This window comes from Takifugu rubripes, chromosome 19, assembly GCF_901000725.2.
Source record: "Takifugu rubripes chromosome 19, fTakRub1.2, whole genome shotgun sequence".
In the NCBI taxonomy this organism is placed as follows: Eukaryota; Metazoa; Chordata; class Actinopteri; order Tetraodontiformes; family Tetraodontidae; genus Takifugu; species Takifugu rubripes.
In genome coordinates, this window is record NC_042303.1 from 16,045,774 (window position 1) to 16,063,975 (window position 18,202).

At 47.9% G+C, this 18,202-nt stretch overlaps 2 protein-coding genes across 10 annotated transcripts in view; one reads left to right on the top strand and one right to left on the bottom strand.

The window, feature by feature from the left end:
• The window catches only part of ppfia4 (PTPRF interacting protein alpha 4), a 31,459-nt gene extending 19,151 nt beyond the window's left edge, over positions 1–12,308 (bottom strand). For 7 of the 8 annotated variants that reach the window (XM_029827107.1, XM_029827103.1, XM_029827105.1 and 4 more), the window contains exons 1-2: positions 12,043–12,308; positions 11,583–11,883 (exon numbers count right to left, since the gene is read on the bottom strand). In XM_029827107.1, coding sequence (XP_029682967.1) covers positions 11,583–11,840 — 258 coding nt within the window. In that variant the 5' untranslated portion in view covers positions 11,841–11,883; positions 12,043–12,308. The remainder of the gene's footprint in view (positions 1–11,582; positions 11,884–12,042) is intronic. The other variant, XM_029827100.1, reaches the window with a different exon arrangement.
• A 1,806-nt stretch (positions 12,309–14,114) lies between these two features.
• tmem183a (transmembrane protein 183A) lies at positions 14,115–17,811 on the top strand. Of its 2 annotated transcripts, XM_011614280.2 has the most exons (9): positions 14,115–14,339; positions 14,461–14,550; positions 14,623–14,793; positions 14,868–15,024; positions 15,298–15,472; positions 15,589–15,669; positions 15,760–15,912; positions 16,187–16,326; positions 16,424–17,811. In XM_011614280.2, exons 1-9 carry the CDS (start codon positions 14,276–14,278, stop codon positions 16,500–16,502), a joined length of 1,110 nt encoding a protein of 369 aa, XP_011612582.2. In that variant the 5' UTR covers positions 14,115–14,275; the 3' UTR covers positions 16,503–17,811. The 2 variants fall into 2 exon arrangements, with proteins under 2 accessions (XP_011612582.2, XP_011612584.2); XM_011614282.2 differs by lacking the exon at positions 16,187–16,326 and having other exon boundaries at positions 14,116–14,339; positions 16,367–17,811.
• Positions 17,812–18,202: the final 391 nt, after the last annotated feature.

Below are 18,202 nucleotides of genomic sequence, written 5' to 3' on the forward strand. Positions count from 1 at the left end.
ACACTCTCAGTCCATCCCAGCTGCTCTGTTTTGCAGATGAAAGTATAGCATAGAGATGCATCAAACGGGGCCGTATTAATATTAATCTTCATATTCTGGGTAAATAAACTGCTCCAAGGGTGTATCTAGCATAATCCTCCAGCTCTTCCCAAACCCTCCTGCAGCCCAAAACATCCGAGTAATGAGTCACAAAGGTGTGTGTGTGTGTGTGTGTGTGTGTGTGTGTGTTCATGGAGGTCGGGAATGCTGATTTTGCCCTTCACAGAGTGCAAACTACAGTGACAGGATGTAACTGTACACCCACTGGTGCGTCTGTGTGCATGTGTGCGTGCATGTGTGTGTCTATAGTAGGTCCACTGTTAGAACTGTACTGAGAGGCACAACAGGCACCTCTAATGGGGCCTGAGAGGGAGGCGTCACGCTGCTCTGTCCTCTAGCGGCCTTTGTCCTCCTTCAGAAACTTGCAGAACTTGAGAGAAAACTGACTTCACATCAGTGGGAATACCTTTTATCATCTTTTATAAATCCATCTTATATATATTCCTCTCTCCACATATTTGATGATATCTACTAGCACAGTCTTCTGGCCTTTTGATACCCTGGAATTTGATCCGGAGGCATGGGCGGATGTTGGGTACGAGCAGGATATCTGTAAATATACATAAATTGTAGGTGCGAGCTGAAAGAGAGGGCCAGCCTGCGTTCACGCCGCCAGCCGCAGCGCTCAATTCTAATACAGTTGTGATCGATTAAAGCCCAGATTTGACATATATATATTCATGACTATAAAGGTCACAGCAGCCACAGAATATATCCCAATCTGACTGTACGTTGTCCCGGACGCCCCCTCAAACATCCCAAACTCTTTTGTTTCCTCAACTCCAATGCACCACCTTTAAATCTGTGATGTCATGGTGCTTTATTATTGCGGAGCGGTCCTTGCCAGGCTGCTGGTGCAAGCCCGGCCCATATAAAGAACCCTGGTAAATTACTTTTAAGGTGATTTATTTAACCTGCGAATGAGCTAAGAGCAGTTGTGCACAATGCATTCCTCCACGCCTCAAGTCCTTTACAGCTGGTGTAGATTCATTAGAACAGCCTTTGGATGTGTGACGGTGCAAAAGGAGTGTGTGTGTGAGTCGGACAGATATGATGCAGTGCTGATATTTAACAGTGAACAGAAGTTGATCACAATGAAAATGGTCAGTATAATATAATACACATCTGTCATCAGCCTGCAGCAGGAAGTCTTCCTCTCTCTCTTTCCCTCACACACACACACACGCACACGCACACACACACACACGCACACACACAGGCACGTGCAGCTATCAATCATACTTTCCTGTTACATGATGCACAGTTTTTGCTTGAGCAAGAAATGATTTGTTGATATTTTGGGACATGAGGATTTAAATCCCATGGGAGGGTGGGGGGTGGGGGGTTGAAGTCCGGCGTTGTTTAGTGTGTGACTGTTTGTGCATACGTTGTGCGTATGTGTGTGTGATTCCAGCAGCGGCCCGTTAGCTCCGCATCGCTCTAATCCCTGACAGAAAGCTATTGCCTCAGCCTCATTCTCATGGAGAATATAGGTTTACGTGTCAGGCTTTATGAGTTTTCCCCTATAATCTAACAAATAACAGAAAGCCCGAAGCTTTTCGGGGCCACAGTTAGAATCATTCCTGCCTTTCTACCCAATGAGGCCACTGAGCCAAACAAGAGAGATGAGGAAATATTTATGCAAGTGGGCGTGGTGCAGATTGCGTGAGTAACTTTTCTGCCACTTCTTTGCTTTCGAAGTGTGTGTGTGTGTGTGTGCGTGTGTGTGAGTGAGTTAAGTGAAGCCAGTCACATTGAGGGAGTGAGCTCATCTGTTCTGAGGGTATATAAATATTGTAGATGCCATGTGCCTGCAGTAGATCTTCACAGCAGCTACTGTATGATGTCATTCTAGCACACCTAAAACCAACACACACACACACACACACACACACACACGAGGATAGAGAGCTGTAATGCTAAGGCCAGATAACCATGGCAACGCTGGGGTGTGGTAGAGAAGCAGAGCTCACTGCTGTTTGAATGAATTCAGCACCTTCAAACTTCACTATTTCTGCCTGTGTTCAAGTCTGAAGGTGTTTCTTATTTTTGCAACCATAAAAATATATTATATAGCTGACTATTTGCTCCTATGTTGCTTCTTAATGCTGCTTCTGTCAGGTAAATACACTTTGGTCGCCATATAAAATAAAATAATTCAACTACGTCTCTGTTGTTTTGTTTTTTGACTTTTCGCATCAGCCGTGTGTCACCTGGTCAGTCAAATTACTGTTATTTGTGATAGACTCCTTGCTCATTAGCTAACTTCAGATCATTTTTTTATTCCTCGTTCTCTGTAATTGCATATTTTTATTTTGGTTTTCCACAACAAATGCAGCAAGTTGGGCTAAATGGGAGCTCTGGTGTCACATTTTTCATCACCAGCCTGCAGATGATGATCACAACTGCAAACCTAAGCTGGAGGCTCAGCTGTCACTCACACACACACACACACGCACACACACACACACACACACACACACACACTCGTTTAGGAATTGTACTAAATACAGTACTACAGAAAATAAAGGTAATTTAGACAAACTGAGGCTCAGTATCAAGGCTTTCTGAGTACAAGTGAGGTCAGCAGATTTAGATTCTACGTGTTGTCCAATCAGTCAGTTTGGCACAAAAAGAAACGAGGCAACAAAGAAAAGAACAATCGTTCCATCAGCTTTCATGCTTGTGTCCAGATGAACGGGGGATTCCTCTGCATCACCCTTGAGCCAGACCCACTAACACACTGAGCCGCTCAGCATTGGCAGGCGATAAGAAGCAGCCATGAAGACACAAGCCAACACACAGGCGCGCACACACACACACACCCACACGCACGCACGCGCAAAAGCCCCGTCCATGTGACAGGCACGCACACGTCGCACAGGCGCACAAATGTGCGGAGTTGCTGACATTTGGTGTCCTGTGGGACAGAAGGTGTCACAAAGTCAACATCTTTCCCTCCCTCTTCCTCCCCCTGTTTCCATGGAGACTGAAGTTGAGGGCTCTAAGGGGGACAGAAAACCCTGAGTCTGCACACACGCACACGTGCACGCAGGATGAGCGACAACAGGGTGCAGCCACTGAGGCTCCAGATATGAGTGTGCAGGATGTGTTCTACATTGAGTGTGTAGTGACGTTGTGGGTGCAGGTGACTGTGGGTCGGGATGCATCGAGTCCTCGGGGTGAGAAGGGAACACCGGAAGAATGGACCAATATTCCATGGGGTCAGCATTAGTCATGCTCCAACTGGATTTCTTTCCACTGGGGTATGTTTCAGTGTGTGTTTCAACATGCGTGTGTGTGTTTGTGGGTGACTAAAGCTACACACTGCTGGAACTGAACGTCATTTGTAACCATAGGAAAAAATAAAACAAACCAAAAGATTTCACAGAGCTTTGAGGCCACATCGGAGAGGAGAGGAGAGGAGAGGAGAGGAGAGGAGAGGAGAGGAGAGGAGAGGAGGGGAGAGGAGAGGAGAGGAGAGGAGAGGAGAGGAGAGGAGAGGAGAGGAGAGGAGAGGAGAGGAGAGGAGGAGGAGAGGAGAGGAGAGGAGAGGAGAGGGGAAGAGAGGAGAGGAGGAGAGGGAAGAGAGGAGAGGAGGAGAGGAGAGGAGAGGAGAGGAGAGGAGAGGAGAGGAGAGGAGGAGAGGGGAAGAGAGGAGAGGAGGAGAGGAGAGGAGAGGAGAGGAGAGGAGAGGAGAGGAGAGGAGAGGAGAGGAGAGGATGTTGCTGACATAAGATGCTGACATGCCAGTAGTGATGGGAGCACTGGGACGGTGAGACGCTGGGAGAGGAAAGGCAATGTCGAAGGGTTGTGACTGTAACTGGAGAGGCACAGGATGAGAGGAATATTTGAGGATGACAGTGGAAGTGAGGGGGGATGGGAGGAAGAGCGATAGCCCTCTGTGATGCAAGGTGAGGAGCTTCATGACCTTTATGTAAGCCAGGCCCAGACCCTCCTCTTGGCTTGTCCCCCACTCGCAATCTCATTTAAACTAGTATTTGCACTTTCCTTCCTCACCAGGAAAACTGAAAGAAAGACACAAAGTGCATCACTGAGGAGTTGTTGGTCAATTCATCCCATTCTGGGATTATTAAGTGAATCCATCGTGCTCATACTGAGGGCTCCAGCGCTGCAGCAGCTACCAGAGCAAGTAAACACCAGCAGTTCAATGCTGGGATTTAGCTCCCTTGTGGACAATAAAAAAACGTGTTATCAGTTCCTCCGCGGCTCCAAACATCGATAAATATTCAGTTCACTCGCCAGCGACGCTCACTGGAACGCAGAAATCTGTCCTTCTAATGTTTTCATTCAGTGACCTGACAATAAAGCCGAGGAAAATTCAGGAAAATCAGAGCCTTCCCTGCCTGGGAGGTCCTCCGTCCTTTCAGGAGAAGCACAACAATCACTCCCAGTGGTAAACTGGGAGCGTGTCTCTGAATTCCCAGTCGCACACCTAATAATGCTGAACATAATTGGCTGCTGCAGATTATCGGAGCTCCAGACCTTCTGTCGCCGCCTTTTTTGATAAGAGACGGAACCTGTTGCCCGTTTCAGCTCCAGTCATCCGTATTTTCGACTAGAATGTCCTGGAGGAGGTGAACTACCGTTCTGATTGGCCAACAGGAGACCCCCCCCCCCCCCCCCACCCCTCACAGGGTCTGGCCTGTGTGTGTGTGGGGGGGTGGTCAGGCCCATCGCTGAAGGAAAAAACACCCTGAGCTCAGGTAACTTTCCCCAGAGAAAATGTTGAAAAGTGTCAAATGAGAGGAAACTTCTCTCGAGGGGAATGACAATAGAAACAAGGTCGACATGGCAACCTCGTGGCGATTTCATTTGTCTCTTCTCACGACTGCAGGACAGCTGCATTGACCCGTGCGCCCTCTGTGGCCTGGTTTGCATACAAATGCCAAACAAATATTTGCCCATGTATCTAAAATGTATTTACACACGCCTGAACAGCATTTAAGGACGGATTTGTGACATCAAGCCCGTGTTTCCGTGCGTCTGCGGTTCCATCGGATCATTTTTGGGCTCCTGAGAGCTGGCAGCAGCGTTAATAAATGACAACTGGCGGCAAGAAGGAGGGAGACAGCTAAGTATGAAAGATGCTCCTCTCATACTGGCCCTCGCCTGGATGTCACAGCCCCGCCCATTATTCTACTTGGACGCAACAATGCTTACTGACCTTTATCATCAACGGACGCCACAGCGTGCTGAGATGACAATGAGCGAGAGCGCATGCCAGTTATTCATATAATTACAATATACAGAGCAGCTCAGGCTATTAATTACGCAATCACAAAGGTTTTTATTGAATCAGTGCCATAATGAGACGTGTGGCGAGCGTTCGGCAGCTAGAATGTGAAGACTCACCAGACCTCCATGTTTAATGAGCGGATTTAGGTCAATTGAATGCACACATGCAGTCGCTCAAGGACAGAAACACACATATTCTTCCACTTGGTGTCATCTGATAACAACCCCCACACTCAAAGAACATTTTTTGCCGCCGTCGAACAAGCCCAGGGACCAGAAATCCCCCCCCCCCACCCAAAAAAAAAAAAAGCCGATGTGTGCTTCCATATTGGGCTCCCAGAGAGATGCTGGGAGTCAAGTTGCAGAGATTAGAGATGTATCAGAGAGAACAAGAGCTAAATAAAAGAGTGCGCGGCTTAAAGCCGGCATCCATCCGTCTGACATGTCAGCGCAGAAGAGGAGGGAGAGGAAAATGTTGACACAGAATTCAACCGGCGCTGTTAGCAAGAGGAACAATTTCGCCAAAGCTTTTGCGAATCCCTGCTGGAAACTGCACACACACACACACACACACACACGCCGGAGCGTCTGCACCAGCCCACGTATCTGTGAATGGAAGTGGCTTTAAAACGAGTAACAGGCTGCAGATGAGAAGCGAGCTGTGTTGTAGGTGGTGCGGAACGCCGCAGCCAGAGACCGAGCAGGAATATGCAGCCTTACAGTCATTCCAAGTGTCCCTTACAGTCACAGCACAACTTTCAATGGTTCCATCAGTCCTTTAATCTAATACACCAGCCCTGATTATGCAACCCTGGTGCAACGCCACAATATTCCTACAGGTGATGCAATTATTGGCACTACAAAACAAGCCTTCCTCATGGAACTGAGTGTTCCATGAATGAAGTCGTGTAAGTATCGGATGGCTCCCTCTGTCAATGACTGGTGAGTAAAAGGAATTGATATTTCTTTATGGCAGGATTAGTCGTTTTTGATTCATTTGACTTTTAAAAAAAATGTTTCCTTCTTAGTCAGAGGGAAGGGCAGAGGTATAAAAAAAAAAACCATAATATTTGCGCAGATGCACACATAAGTGTCCAAAATTTGAAAAAACTAACAAACAAACAGATAGACACACAATGGTGTTCAGCAGCCTGTTAGATATTACATTAATACTTGTGTCTGCCCTCCCAGGATGTGCATTTCTACAAAGATCCCTCTCTCCCTCTCTCTCTGTGCACGCTATTGACAGTCAGCAGCGGGGACACTGACAGGCTGCATTTCATGGAAGAGATGAAGCATTTTGAAGTTCCTTAAATCCCTTTATGGGCCCAGGCAGAGACTTAGCGCCTCATGCCGCTGCTTCTGCTGATTAAGTCTCTCGCTGGGAAAAACTGGGGTCAGGAAGATCTCACCCCTGCTGTTGTGAGTGGGAGGTGTGTGCAGGCACTCGGGAGACAGAGGAGCGCGACTTTAATAGAGGGTTGTGTGTTCCTGGTTGGGATCGTTGACTTATCTTGGCTGAAGGAACGTCGTGAGAAAGCATGAGATTCTAGCTACACATGGAAGGGCTGCGTGTGGGCTCCACCGCTGGCTGGGGAATCTTCATCTAACAAGCTTCATGCTCCTCCTTACTCCTTCTGTCCTCCCCTTCCTCCCTCCCATCACTCCTTCCTTCCCTGTGGTGCTCTTGCAATTCCAATCTATCTGTTCTTATTACCAACCAAAGGCAAGGCATTAGCAGAGTATGCTCTTTGCTGCTGGGGCCTGTCAGGTATGCTTGATTCAGCCTTTTTTTTCTGACTCACTCTTTCCATCGTCTCCGTTTGCTAAGTCTCACTGTCTTTATCTGTCCCCTTTTTCCGCTCTTCCTCTTCCTCCGCTTGCTCTCTGTTCGTCTCTGCGGCAGCCAGGGGGACAAATCGGCGCCTGGCTGAGCTAAATGCGCCTATTGCTGAGAGCCAGATGGCCCTGGCAGAGGGAAGGAGGGAGCGAGGTATAGACGCCACTGAGACAAGGAGCGATGAAGCTGCAGTGTGACACGGCAACACGGGGGAGCTAGCGTCGCACGCTAATAATCTGTTGGAGCTCGTGGGCTTTGACACTGCCACAAACTCCGACCACAGGGCCGTCGGGCCCTGCTAGAGTCGAGCCTGTAAGACACATCGAGGAAGAGGAGGTGCCGTTTGCAGAGAGGACGACGGGAGGATGGCGGATGACGTAAAGCTGTCACGAAGCAGCAGCAGCAGCAGCAGCAGCAGCAAAGGTGTGATGTCAGTCAGCTGCCTGGAACAGACCCACATCTGCTGGGGTTCTCTGAGTTATTCTCTCTGCCTGGGTGACATCTTGAGCCGAGTGGGAAGCTCACATACGTCTTAATGAATCCCCTAACAGGAAGTCCTTTTATGCTTGCTGCTAGGTGGCGGGTCTAAGAATAGGTACCAGGTAATAATTGGTGTGAACAGAGTTAGAACAGAACCAAGAGGAGGGAGGAAAATAGCGAAGAAAGAACCCAGCAGGTATAGAACCGAGGGCCCGAGTGCAGCGAAGAATGTGACTGGATGACTGGATATCAGCAGACATCATCAGACAAAGCAGGTAAGTTCCAGCTGCACATGAGAACCAGAGCAGTGGATATAAAAAGAACGCAGTCTCGGGTTCTCGTTGATGGTCCTGATGTCTGAGATCCAAGACCAAGGCAGCAAAACCGCCCTTTAACACCAGCGTTGTTCAGGCATGAACCCCCCATAAAGGCGGCCTGTCTCTGTCAGCCCCTCCCTCCTCTTGCAGGGGGTCTCGGTGACATTCAGCCACTCATTCAGGCTCCACGTGCACCACATCAACCCAAATTCCACTGTTTGGGGTCTTACGTAACAGGCAGCAGAGGAATGTGGACATTAGCAGCAGACCAATGAGATATGCTAATCATCCGCCTGGCTTTACCCACCCTGCTCAACATTCTGCCATCACTGTGCACAGAGCTGCTCCAGCCATCCGTGCACGAGCTATCTACAGTCCTGTTTGCTCTCATGCCAGCATGCAGGCATGTGAACGTACAAGGCCGTGTCATGGACACAACACCTGTATTTTAGAAAACATGGGCCATGTGCGTGGGTGTTCTGGTGTGTGTGTGTTGTTTTGTGAATGTGTGTGCATCATGATGCGCTCGGGTCACCTTTGAACTCAGCGCAGTGATGTCCTTGAAGTTGTTCTTTCTGTAGCTGCAGCCAGAGGCCCTCTGGATTTTACTCCTTCTCGCTCGTACTGTAGCCACAAATACACACCTGCAGTAGCTGGCTGAGGATGTGAGGCTTAATGCTGGCCTCACTTCAAGTAGTGTGAGGTCGACAAGCTGACCCACCCTCTCTATCAAACACGTCTGTTTTGTGCATTCATCCTAAATTATGATAGGTGATCATTGGAGGCCTCTTTATAAGCAGTAATTCTCTTAGTAGTTATGCATTTACATAATTAATATCAGCCATGTGCAGCAAGATGCACCATTAAACCACTTTTTCAGCCCTCATTTTTACTCGGCTCTCCTTTCTTGCCTCTTCGATAATCTTTGAAAAATATTAGCTTTTACAACAGCTGCTGGTTCTGGAAGCAACAAGTTGAGGCTAAATGAAATCCTTGCAATCTGATTATCATGAAAAGCATTATTATATATGCAGATATCAAGCCCATATGATGCTTTTAACAAAGGTCTCAACACCATGTTGTGGTTTAACTGATGTAAATTCAGCTAAAAAACCTCACACATAACAGTTACCGGAGCTAACTTGACCTGTACCTGTATCGCTAATGTACAGTTTATTAAATGCTCTGCCATACTGGCAACATATTTTAATATTTGCATCCCTTTTCTATAAACTTCCGACTCAGTCTGTCACCTTTGGATAACAACCAGCCCCAAATGCTGCTGCCAAATAACCGCTGTCAAGCAGAGACGTGTCCTCCCTCCCGCTTGACTGTTGTCTGGGCAGCTGCAGGGCCAGACCAGGGACAATAGCAGGCCACTGGTTTATTGATGAGTTTTATACACACAGCAAAAGACAAAAAGGGAGAACGGTGATAGTGATGAAAATGGAGGAGGAATCAGGGGAGGAATGAGGAAAAGAGGGAACAAGAAACATGAAGATACAGAAGTAAATATCCAGAAAGAATGAATCAGGTGAACGTGATTGTGGGTACAAGAGAGAATTGGTGTGTGTGTGTGTGTGTGTGCGTGTGGATGCATGCATGTGCATGCTGGCAAAAATAGCCAGTGTTGTGTCCAACTGAAACAGGTGTCCAAACATTACAACACAAACAACTCACACACACACACACACACACACGCACGCACGCACACACACACACACACACACACACACACACACACACACACACCTTTTAAGTGTGGCCCAGTGAGTCACAACAGAACAATGTAATAGATTACACAGGTCCAGCGTATGACGGCTGGTCTTATATATACACATGCTTGCCTCATGCACATTATCTTTGACGGTGTCGGAACAGTTTTGCACAGCAGAAGATGAACTGACATCATGTGCTTGTGTGTGCATGAGAGAGAGTAAGCAAGCATGTGTTTATGGGTCTCTGTGTTTAGAAGCTAATTTGTCCACAGTTGTGAGGGTTGAATAGCAGCGTTTTGCACTGTAATGGGCTGACATGTTAATCTGAAACTCTATTCTCTGTAGTTAATGAACATATCCATCCAAGTCTCCATCTCTCTGTTAGAGTGTGTGTGTGTGTGTGTGTGTGTGCCTGTGTGTGTGTGTGTGAAGATGTAGAGCAGAGACGGATGTGACAGTTCTGGGTCAGACCAGTCCCATGGTGTAATGAAACCTATAGAAGACAACAAAATACAGACACACACACACACACACACACGCACGCACACACACACACACACAAGCAGGCGAGGACGAATGCTTAAGAGACAGATGGAAAGGGAAGAGTGATGGGCTTTTTTTTGGCATGGAAAGGCCTCCTCTAATGTACTGACGCTCCCTCATCAGCCTACACCTTCGGAACACTCTGGCCTCGGGAGCACACGGCACATATGCAGAGCAGACGCCCTGCACAGAAAAAGGCTGCAAATGGGAAACTGTGATATGAAGATGTTGTTGAGGGCATTTACGCGCCGCACCACAGTCGTGTTGAGTGCAGCTGCTAATCTGGCTAATTAGCGCTGACAGATATAGGATGTTCGGGTCGGGGGCACTGTCGACACTGCTCCAGTGTATTCATCACACCGGAACCTGAGAGAATCCACATAATGCCGTTTCCCCCAAACCTCCCAGTGTTTCCACCGGGCCCAGAACAAATTAGCGAATCACTTCTGATGGATTTTTTACCCCCTAAATTCTCATTATTGCTCCACTTCTGTGCTGTTGATTGCGTCATCGCTCCGCTCTGTGGCCGGAGTGGAAACGGCTACTGTGTGCATTTTAGGAGAGAACACAAGGTATCCATTAGATGAGGTGCACAGTGCCACGATGCCCACGCAGGGTCTGGAATTAATACCTGTTTAATGGCTAGAAATAAAACCCTACAAACAGAGAGACACGCATGCATGTGTGGGAGCAAGCAGCCCAGGGCCAAGTACACTCGGCAGCCATGTTTCTCTCTGTCTGCTCTGGGAATGTCATCAGCTTGCTTCCCTCTCTCTCTCCCCCCCCCCCCTCCCTATGTCACACACCCACACGCGCACGCCATGCTGTGACATCATGTCACACATTTGCACCAGAGGTTCAGAGGGTAACACAGCCCCTGCTGAGGCTTCATCGTCGTCATGGCCTGGCTGCAGCTGCCCTTGTTCGGCTCTCCAGTCTCCAAACAAACAAGCCAACGCTCACGGACACATCTTAAGTGTAGCCTTAGCGCCTCCTGCACACAGAGGTGTGCTGAGGCCAGATAATGACAGACGGGCCCTGTTCTCCTCAATGGGAGTCAACATTCTTGCGTGAGGACACGGGTGACTCTATCAGTCAACATTAAACTTGTCTGTTGGCTCTATAATAGCAAGAAAAGAACAATTACGAATAGAAGAGCTATATTCACACGTGCCCCCCTACCATTTAAAGATTCTCCATAAGAATTTATCACACACCAGATGATAAGCAACAGTTTCCTACCAGTTAGGCCCTCTAATCATGGTCTCCAGCTCCAGGAGCCATTAACCCCAGTAACAGCCCCTCCAGAGGATGGACGCCCCTCACCTGAGGCAGCGCAGCGTTGATCTGCCGCTGGAGCACGTCCCTCTCGTGGAGCGCCCCCTGCAGCTTGGTCTGAGACTGAATCAGGGTCTCCTGTGTCTCCCTGAGGGACTCCAGCAGCTTGTCCCTCTCGTCCAACATGTTGACCATCAGCTGCTCGAAGTTGGCCTCCTGGTCCGAGCCGTTCGGGACTCCGCCGGCGCCTCTGGGAGGACCGGCCGAGTCTCCCTCGCTGATGGTCGGCATCACCTCGCACATCATCTTCCCAGCTCAGCCTGGGCAACGCTATAGGACAGTTTCGCTGCTAATTCAGAGAGGGAACGCGGGGTTTAGAAGCCTGCTGATCAGACATGCATGAAGATGGCCTATTAACGCCCCGTAGCAACGGCCAGCCTATGCAGTCATATGCGCATCATTCCCTTTGCATTCAATTTCTCGTGCATCCTTCAGCTTAAATCCTTACCTAATCACAGTTTAATCAATGCCGAGCTGATCGATGACCTTCCGTCCATACTAACCGGCGCTTTTTTGTCACTCCGTGAGCCGATCAGCCCTGCCCGGTGCGCCATGCACGCACATGTAGAAAATCCCGGCGAGATATGATTGACAGGTCAGAGACGAGCGACGTTCACAGGGGTGGTGCCGGCGAGCACGACGGAAATCATTGACGAGAGGAAGGCAACACAGGGGGAAGTCCGGGGGGCGGGGGGGGGGGATGATTTATCTGCGGCTTTCGCGAGGGAAACAGCGAGAATAAGTCATATCTGCATCCGCCTTCTCCGCTTCCATCTCTCCACAAGGCTCACATCTCTCTCCCTCCCTGCCTCCCTCTCTCTCTCTCTCGCTCTCTCTCTCACACACACTCTCTCTCTCTCTCCTCAGCTGCAGTTGTGACTGGAAAAGGATCAATTTCCGCTCCGTGGTTCAGAAACAAGGATGGGAATTCGGTGGAGGCTCGTCTGTGCAGCTCTTTCAGCACCGACACCTTGTTCTCACAGTTAACAGGCATTTGACCCGCGATTGGTTAGACGTAATTAACTTTTCACATCAGCACCACCGAACACGTTCATGATCGGAACGCTCCGGAGACGCGATGCGCGCCCTGGAGCCACCAGCCAAAAAGCGCACAGCGCGCCCTGCAGGACGGGTCAGGTACCTCTCTATTATTACTGGTTAAATTAAGAGTTTAGCAACATATTCTGCATTATTACAAGTCACTGTCTCTGCTCTGGGCAGTTTGTGTGCTAATTTGATCAATTTTGAAGTAAATGTTTTGTAATGCTGCAAAAATTTCGCCTAAAAGTCACTTTATGAGCACACAATGAAATCCCTTTCCAAAGGCAAAGGATGTATCAGTCCGAAAGGTCTTGGTCTTATACATCTGCACTGCTCGCAAACCCAGCCTGTCACCTGGTCTCAACACCTGGACAACAACTCCTGTAGCTCCTGCCACTAAAAGTTGTAAAATTCAGGAGAAAATGCAGCGTCTGGTCGCCCCAATCCACCCAGGCTGGAACCCAGTAAACCCAAGTGTAAAAAGAGACCAGCTGTCCATGTCTGAGGGCTGGAAAATCCAAAATGACCTGGACCAAGGATGAAATGTAAATGGAATAAGCAGACAGTGCAGCAGAAGCAGCACAACAGGGCGGGAGAACATAAGTTTTCGCAGTGGGACTTGGCTGCAGAGGCTTTGCAGGCACTTCAACCACCAGGCGACTGAAACACGTGGGAGTCTGAGGACAAACACTGCGGCAAGCAATCAAGTCACTGTCAGAGACTGCTGAGCGAAGCAACAACTGGCTGTGGATCAAGTGAGAGGACCTCCACCTGGGCTGCAAAACAAACACCTCTCTGGGGGGGACGAAGCGTCTGGTAGGTCAGATGTAATTGATGTGCCCTCGAGAGGTGTCGTCATCATCTAAGCACAGATAAAGAAGGGGACCCCAGGGAAACAGTTCCCCTCCTTCCTCCACCCACTTAAGGTGGATTAAAATTACAGTGAAACAGAATAGCCTGTAGTTACTGATATTGTTCATTTTTCCTTCCAACAGCAGGTATTTACTTGTAGATTTACCACTAGTAACGCTGTATTATAGTATAATCTGGTCCCTTATCTTCCCACAGTGTCACTTTATGAGAATATGAGGTTTGTGCACTGTTATCTCTTAATGAGAGAAAAGTGGTGAAACGTGACATCAGTGGCATTGTTTGTTTAGTTTAATCCAACCCTTTCTTTGTTTCTTTCCAGAACCGTTTAACCTCGGGGTTAATTATATGCCCCAACCATAAAACAAGCAGATCAAATCAACCAAATACTCGATTGAATTTACTCAGGATGATTAAACATCTATGGAAACATACTATATATTTCTATATATTAAGTATAACACAGGACACCCCTGCGTACCACCTGTTATCGCTAAAATAGATTAATAATGTATTTAATGAAAATTATTATTTATTAAACATTTTAAAGTTCACCGGCAGGTGGCGACAAAACACCAAGAAAAAAGGCGAGCCCGCGATACTCTCGCGTGAGTTGACACCATTACGTCATTCCATGATGGCTGAAGATCCTGGCGGAACAATTTCCAATTTCTCTCTGTTTTTTCTTTTTTTTGCACTACCACCGCTTGCCATAGCGACATGGCAGGATTCCCAAGTGTGTTAGACGTTCCCAGATCGCTGATAACAACATGCCCAAGAAAGGACACCGAAAACGGCTGAAATTTAGGCCCGGAGACGTTTGTTCTGAATCAGGTAACGACAGATAACAGTCCTCCCAGCTGGGCCCCTTAAGAAGCAATAACAGCCACTTTTGGATAAATGCAACATTACAGACGCGGTAGAAGTAGTTTTAATGTTACCTCCCCTTCCCCAGTAACAGTTGCTGATTATGCTGATGCTGACCCTGCCGTTGTCAAGTCGGGGAGGATGAAAAAAGCCGTTGCAAACGCAGTTGAAAAAGAAGGTGAATGTGCATCGTGGTAAGGAACGTTTCCTCTGCAGACTCATTTATTAACGACTTGTCCCCCTCCCACAGTAAAGTTGCTCTGCGGCCTGGAAGCGTCTCAGGGGGCGGTGGAGGAGGTGGTGTCCTCTGCAGCCAGTGTGAATGCAGACGCTTTGGACAGCAGCGATGACCTGGATCATGAAGAAGACTGCGAAACCGACAGCAGACTCGGCCGCAAGAAGAAAAACAAGAGAAGAAAAGGTATTCTGCCCCCCCTGTTCAAGAACTGAACCACCTCCTTATACTACTTGTAATTACGAACGCTGTATCCACAGAGAGCGAGAGCAGTGATGGGAGGGAGTACCCCGTGGACATTTGGTTGGTGCTGTCCTCCTACATTCGTCCTGAAGATGTGTGCCGGTTTGCCCTAATCTGCAGGAATGCCTGGATAGCGACCTGCACAGCGGTTTTTTGGACCAGGCTTTACAGAAGGTCGGCTAATCATTACAGGACCTCTAATTAGCCGTTAGGGAATGATCATTATTGTATCCTGAATGGACGCGTGCTGCTTTTACCTCACTCTGTAACTTCATCCAAACATAAACCGTCTTGCTGGACGAGAACTGTTGGTGGAGGCACAGGCCCGAGGCTGTTTGCTGATCGGGTTTGTGACATGGAACCCCGGGAATTCTACAGGACATGTGCTGGCTGAGCGTGTTTGCTTTGTTGCTATGAGACATTAATGCTTCCCTCCCCTCCGCTCAGACACTACAGTGTTGATGTTGAGCTGCCGAGTCACCTCCGGCCCATCGCCCGGATGCGCTGTCTGAGGGCCTGCGTGATCCGCTCGCTGTTCCATTTGTATAAACCCTTCAATCTGCGGGTATCAAAAATCCCGGCGCTGCCAGAGTCCACCCCTACGACGTTGCTCAACTCAAAGGTAGCTCGGAGGAGGTCTGGTTATTCCTGAGCCCATGAACATGGACAGTCTTTTGGGGATGAACGTGAGGCCTTAAATGCTGTAAAAACAAAACCCATCATTGCTTCCTGTTGCAGTGTTTACTCTTCTGGGTCAGGAAGATGTCGGGGACTCGGCCAGAAGCACTCTGGGAGTTTAACTTCAAGCTTCTAAAGCAGGTAAATGTCTGCTGTCCCGAAGCAAAGGACACCGAGGAGGACGGATGTCTCACTGCTGCTGTGCTTATTTTTGCCCCTTTTGTCCTCCAGGATGGACACAAGAATGGTTGTCCCAAATCTTTGCACATGCCGCGACAGTATAAGGACGTCCACGCAAACCCAGACACTGACTGCTACGTGCTTCAGGTCACCACCCTCAATTTCATCTTCACCCCGGTCGTCATGGGAATGACACTGACCCTGGTGAGTCTTTCTGCTCAACGCAGGATTAGAAGGCCGTTTGGGGGGGGGAGTTGATTTTCTACACGTGCAACCGTAACATACATCAGTGTTTTGTTTCAGTTCTTCAGCAGCTGATTATTTAGAATACACCACCCAAGAGAAAGCTACCTCATTCTCACGCGTTTACACTTTCCCATACGTCCACCTGACCCTGTCGCTATTGCTGTCCATGTTTCCAGCTTTAAGAGCAGCAGCTGCTGTCGCTTTATTCATGCATTTCATGCCCACTTTGCAGTTATATCATTGGTGCTTCCTACCGTGGCTGTTGAAGGCCCACCCTGAAACAGGAGCAGCATTTGCTGGTCTGATCATATGTCTGGAAAGGTGCCACTGGGCTGTTGCTCCAGAGCCAAAGGGGAGGCCTGTCCGTGGCAGGTGTGTCTGATCCAGCCTCTTTTATTGTGTTTTCCTCTAGTTCACAATTAATGTCAGCACAGACATGCGCCACCACCGGGTTCGTCTGCTCTTCCAGGACTCGCCGCTCCAGCGAGGGAAGAAGAGAACCGATCATGGCGGAACCCAAGTGTTGCTGGATCCGGTGCAGAGTGTGAGGATCATGGAATGGTGGCATCCACAGTATCCCTACTCGCCCTATGCATAGGAGCTCTGGTCACAGCTCCCATTAAACAGAACCTCAGAGCCCAGTCAGCAGCCCGAAATGTGAATGTGTTCTGCTAAACTCTGGATTTTGTTTGGTGACAGGATAGGATTCAATGTGGGATGTAGACATTTGATGTAAGCTCCAACTTTAACTAACCATTCCATCGCACTGAGCTATACGTTTACAAGACTGATGCTCCATGTAGATCAGAATCTTCCACGATGGACGACCTCACTTTGGTTTGATCGTTGATCCATATAAATCAATCTGCTACACGTGTGTAAAACGCTTCCACTTTGGACTTTTGCTCATCTCTCTCAACTGATCCAGTCACATGACCGTCGGTTCCTGGGAAATTTATAAAATTTTGAATCAAAAGGGGTTCCATCTGGTTTGACTTGGCATGTAATAATGTGAGCATGCCCTCAAAAGCACAGCAATGGCAGAGTGTTAACGTTAGCACGTGTGACTGGATCACTCAGCAGACATGTTATCACCAGGAGAGTCGCATCAGCCAAGTGGATCCACACGCTTCTGTTTCATCAGCCTTTGTGGGAATATTTGGAAGGGCTGAACACTGAAACAAATATTACTTCATCAGAGTTGTCAATGGTGGAAGTGTTTCTCAAAGAGGTCTTTGTTTGACAGCATACATGTTCGTTTGGAATCTGACTCAACCGTCTCATGTAGCTGTTGATTTCACTAGTTAATCATTGTTGTAATCAACCGATTGTTTTCTTTTTTTCACTGTTAGTATTAATACAAACGTAGGAAGGAGCCAAAGAGATAAGAATTTACCTCAAATGTCATCTGCTGAATTGGACATGTTTCCCTTTCTCATTTTGTTGCTGTTTTCGCCTCAAATGTCCTGCCTCCATGTGGAGAATTCCAGTATTGGGAGTGTTATTCTTTCTGCCATTCTGCTGCACCAGTGTGTAATGAGAATAGAATCAACCTATCATGTTTCATTATAATTGAGGGGTGGAAGTTCACCATTGACTCATTAATCAGACAGTCAAAATCGGTGCATTGTTTTATGCTTTTCTTTTAAATTATGTATACATGCAAAATGACAACCGCATAGATGGCGCAAATTTGCAGAAAACATGAAGTTGTGGTGTCTTAGTTGGTCGTCTCGGTTTTATATTGAGGCAAATTTAATATAGTTTATATTTATCCGAGTCTTTATCTGCAGTATATTCTATGTGCGCTGTGTCGCCCCCTTGTGGTCGCAAACAACATGCCTGACGAGACTGAAATCTAAAATGTCTTGGCTCACTCACTAGATTATTCTAGGCTCTCCTTCATAGCTCTGTAAATGTCCGAGTGCTTTCCATACTCCGGATAAGCTGTAATAATGAACAAGTAGTCCTTTGTTATTAGAAAGGTGTTTTAAAATTAGGCCACGACCGGATATGTAGCAACAGGAAGTTTTAAAAAGTAGAATTAACATCTCCATATAAAGTCCGATCGATTAGACCGAACTAATACGCAACTCTGGTGGTTAAATGCGCAGTAATTGAAGCACAGTTTCAAGAGACACACGTTTTACTTTGGTCAGCAGAGCGTAAAACACGATTGCTGTGAAAAACGAGCAAAATTGTCGCAAATGATCGCTGTAACCGTGCACCGAACGCGCACAGACCGCGG

Coding starts and splice junctions, on each gene's coding strand:
- tmem183a (XM_011614280.2), top strand. CDS start 14,276: ATGCCCAAGAAAGGACACCGAAAACGGCTGAAATTTAGGCCCGGAGAC. Junction 15,913..16,186: donor TGGGAATGACACTGACCCTG/GTGAGTCTTTCT, acceptor CCCACTTTGCAG/TTATATCATTGGTGCTTCCT. Junction 16,327..16,423: donor GGGAGGCCTGTCCGTGGCAG/GTGTGTCTGATC, acceptor CTGCTCTTCCAG/GACTCGCCGCTCCAGCGAGG.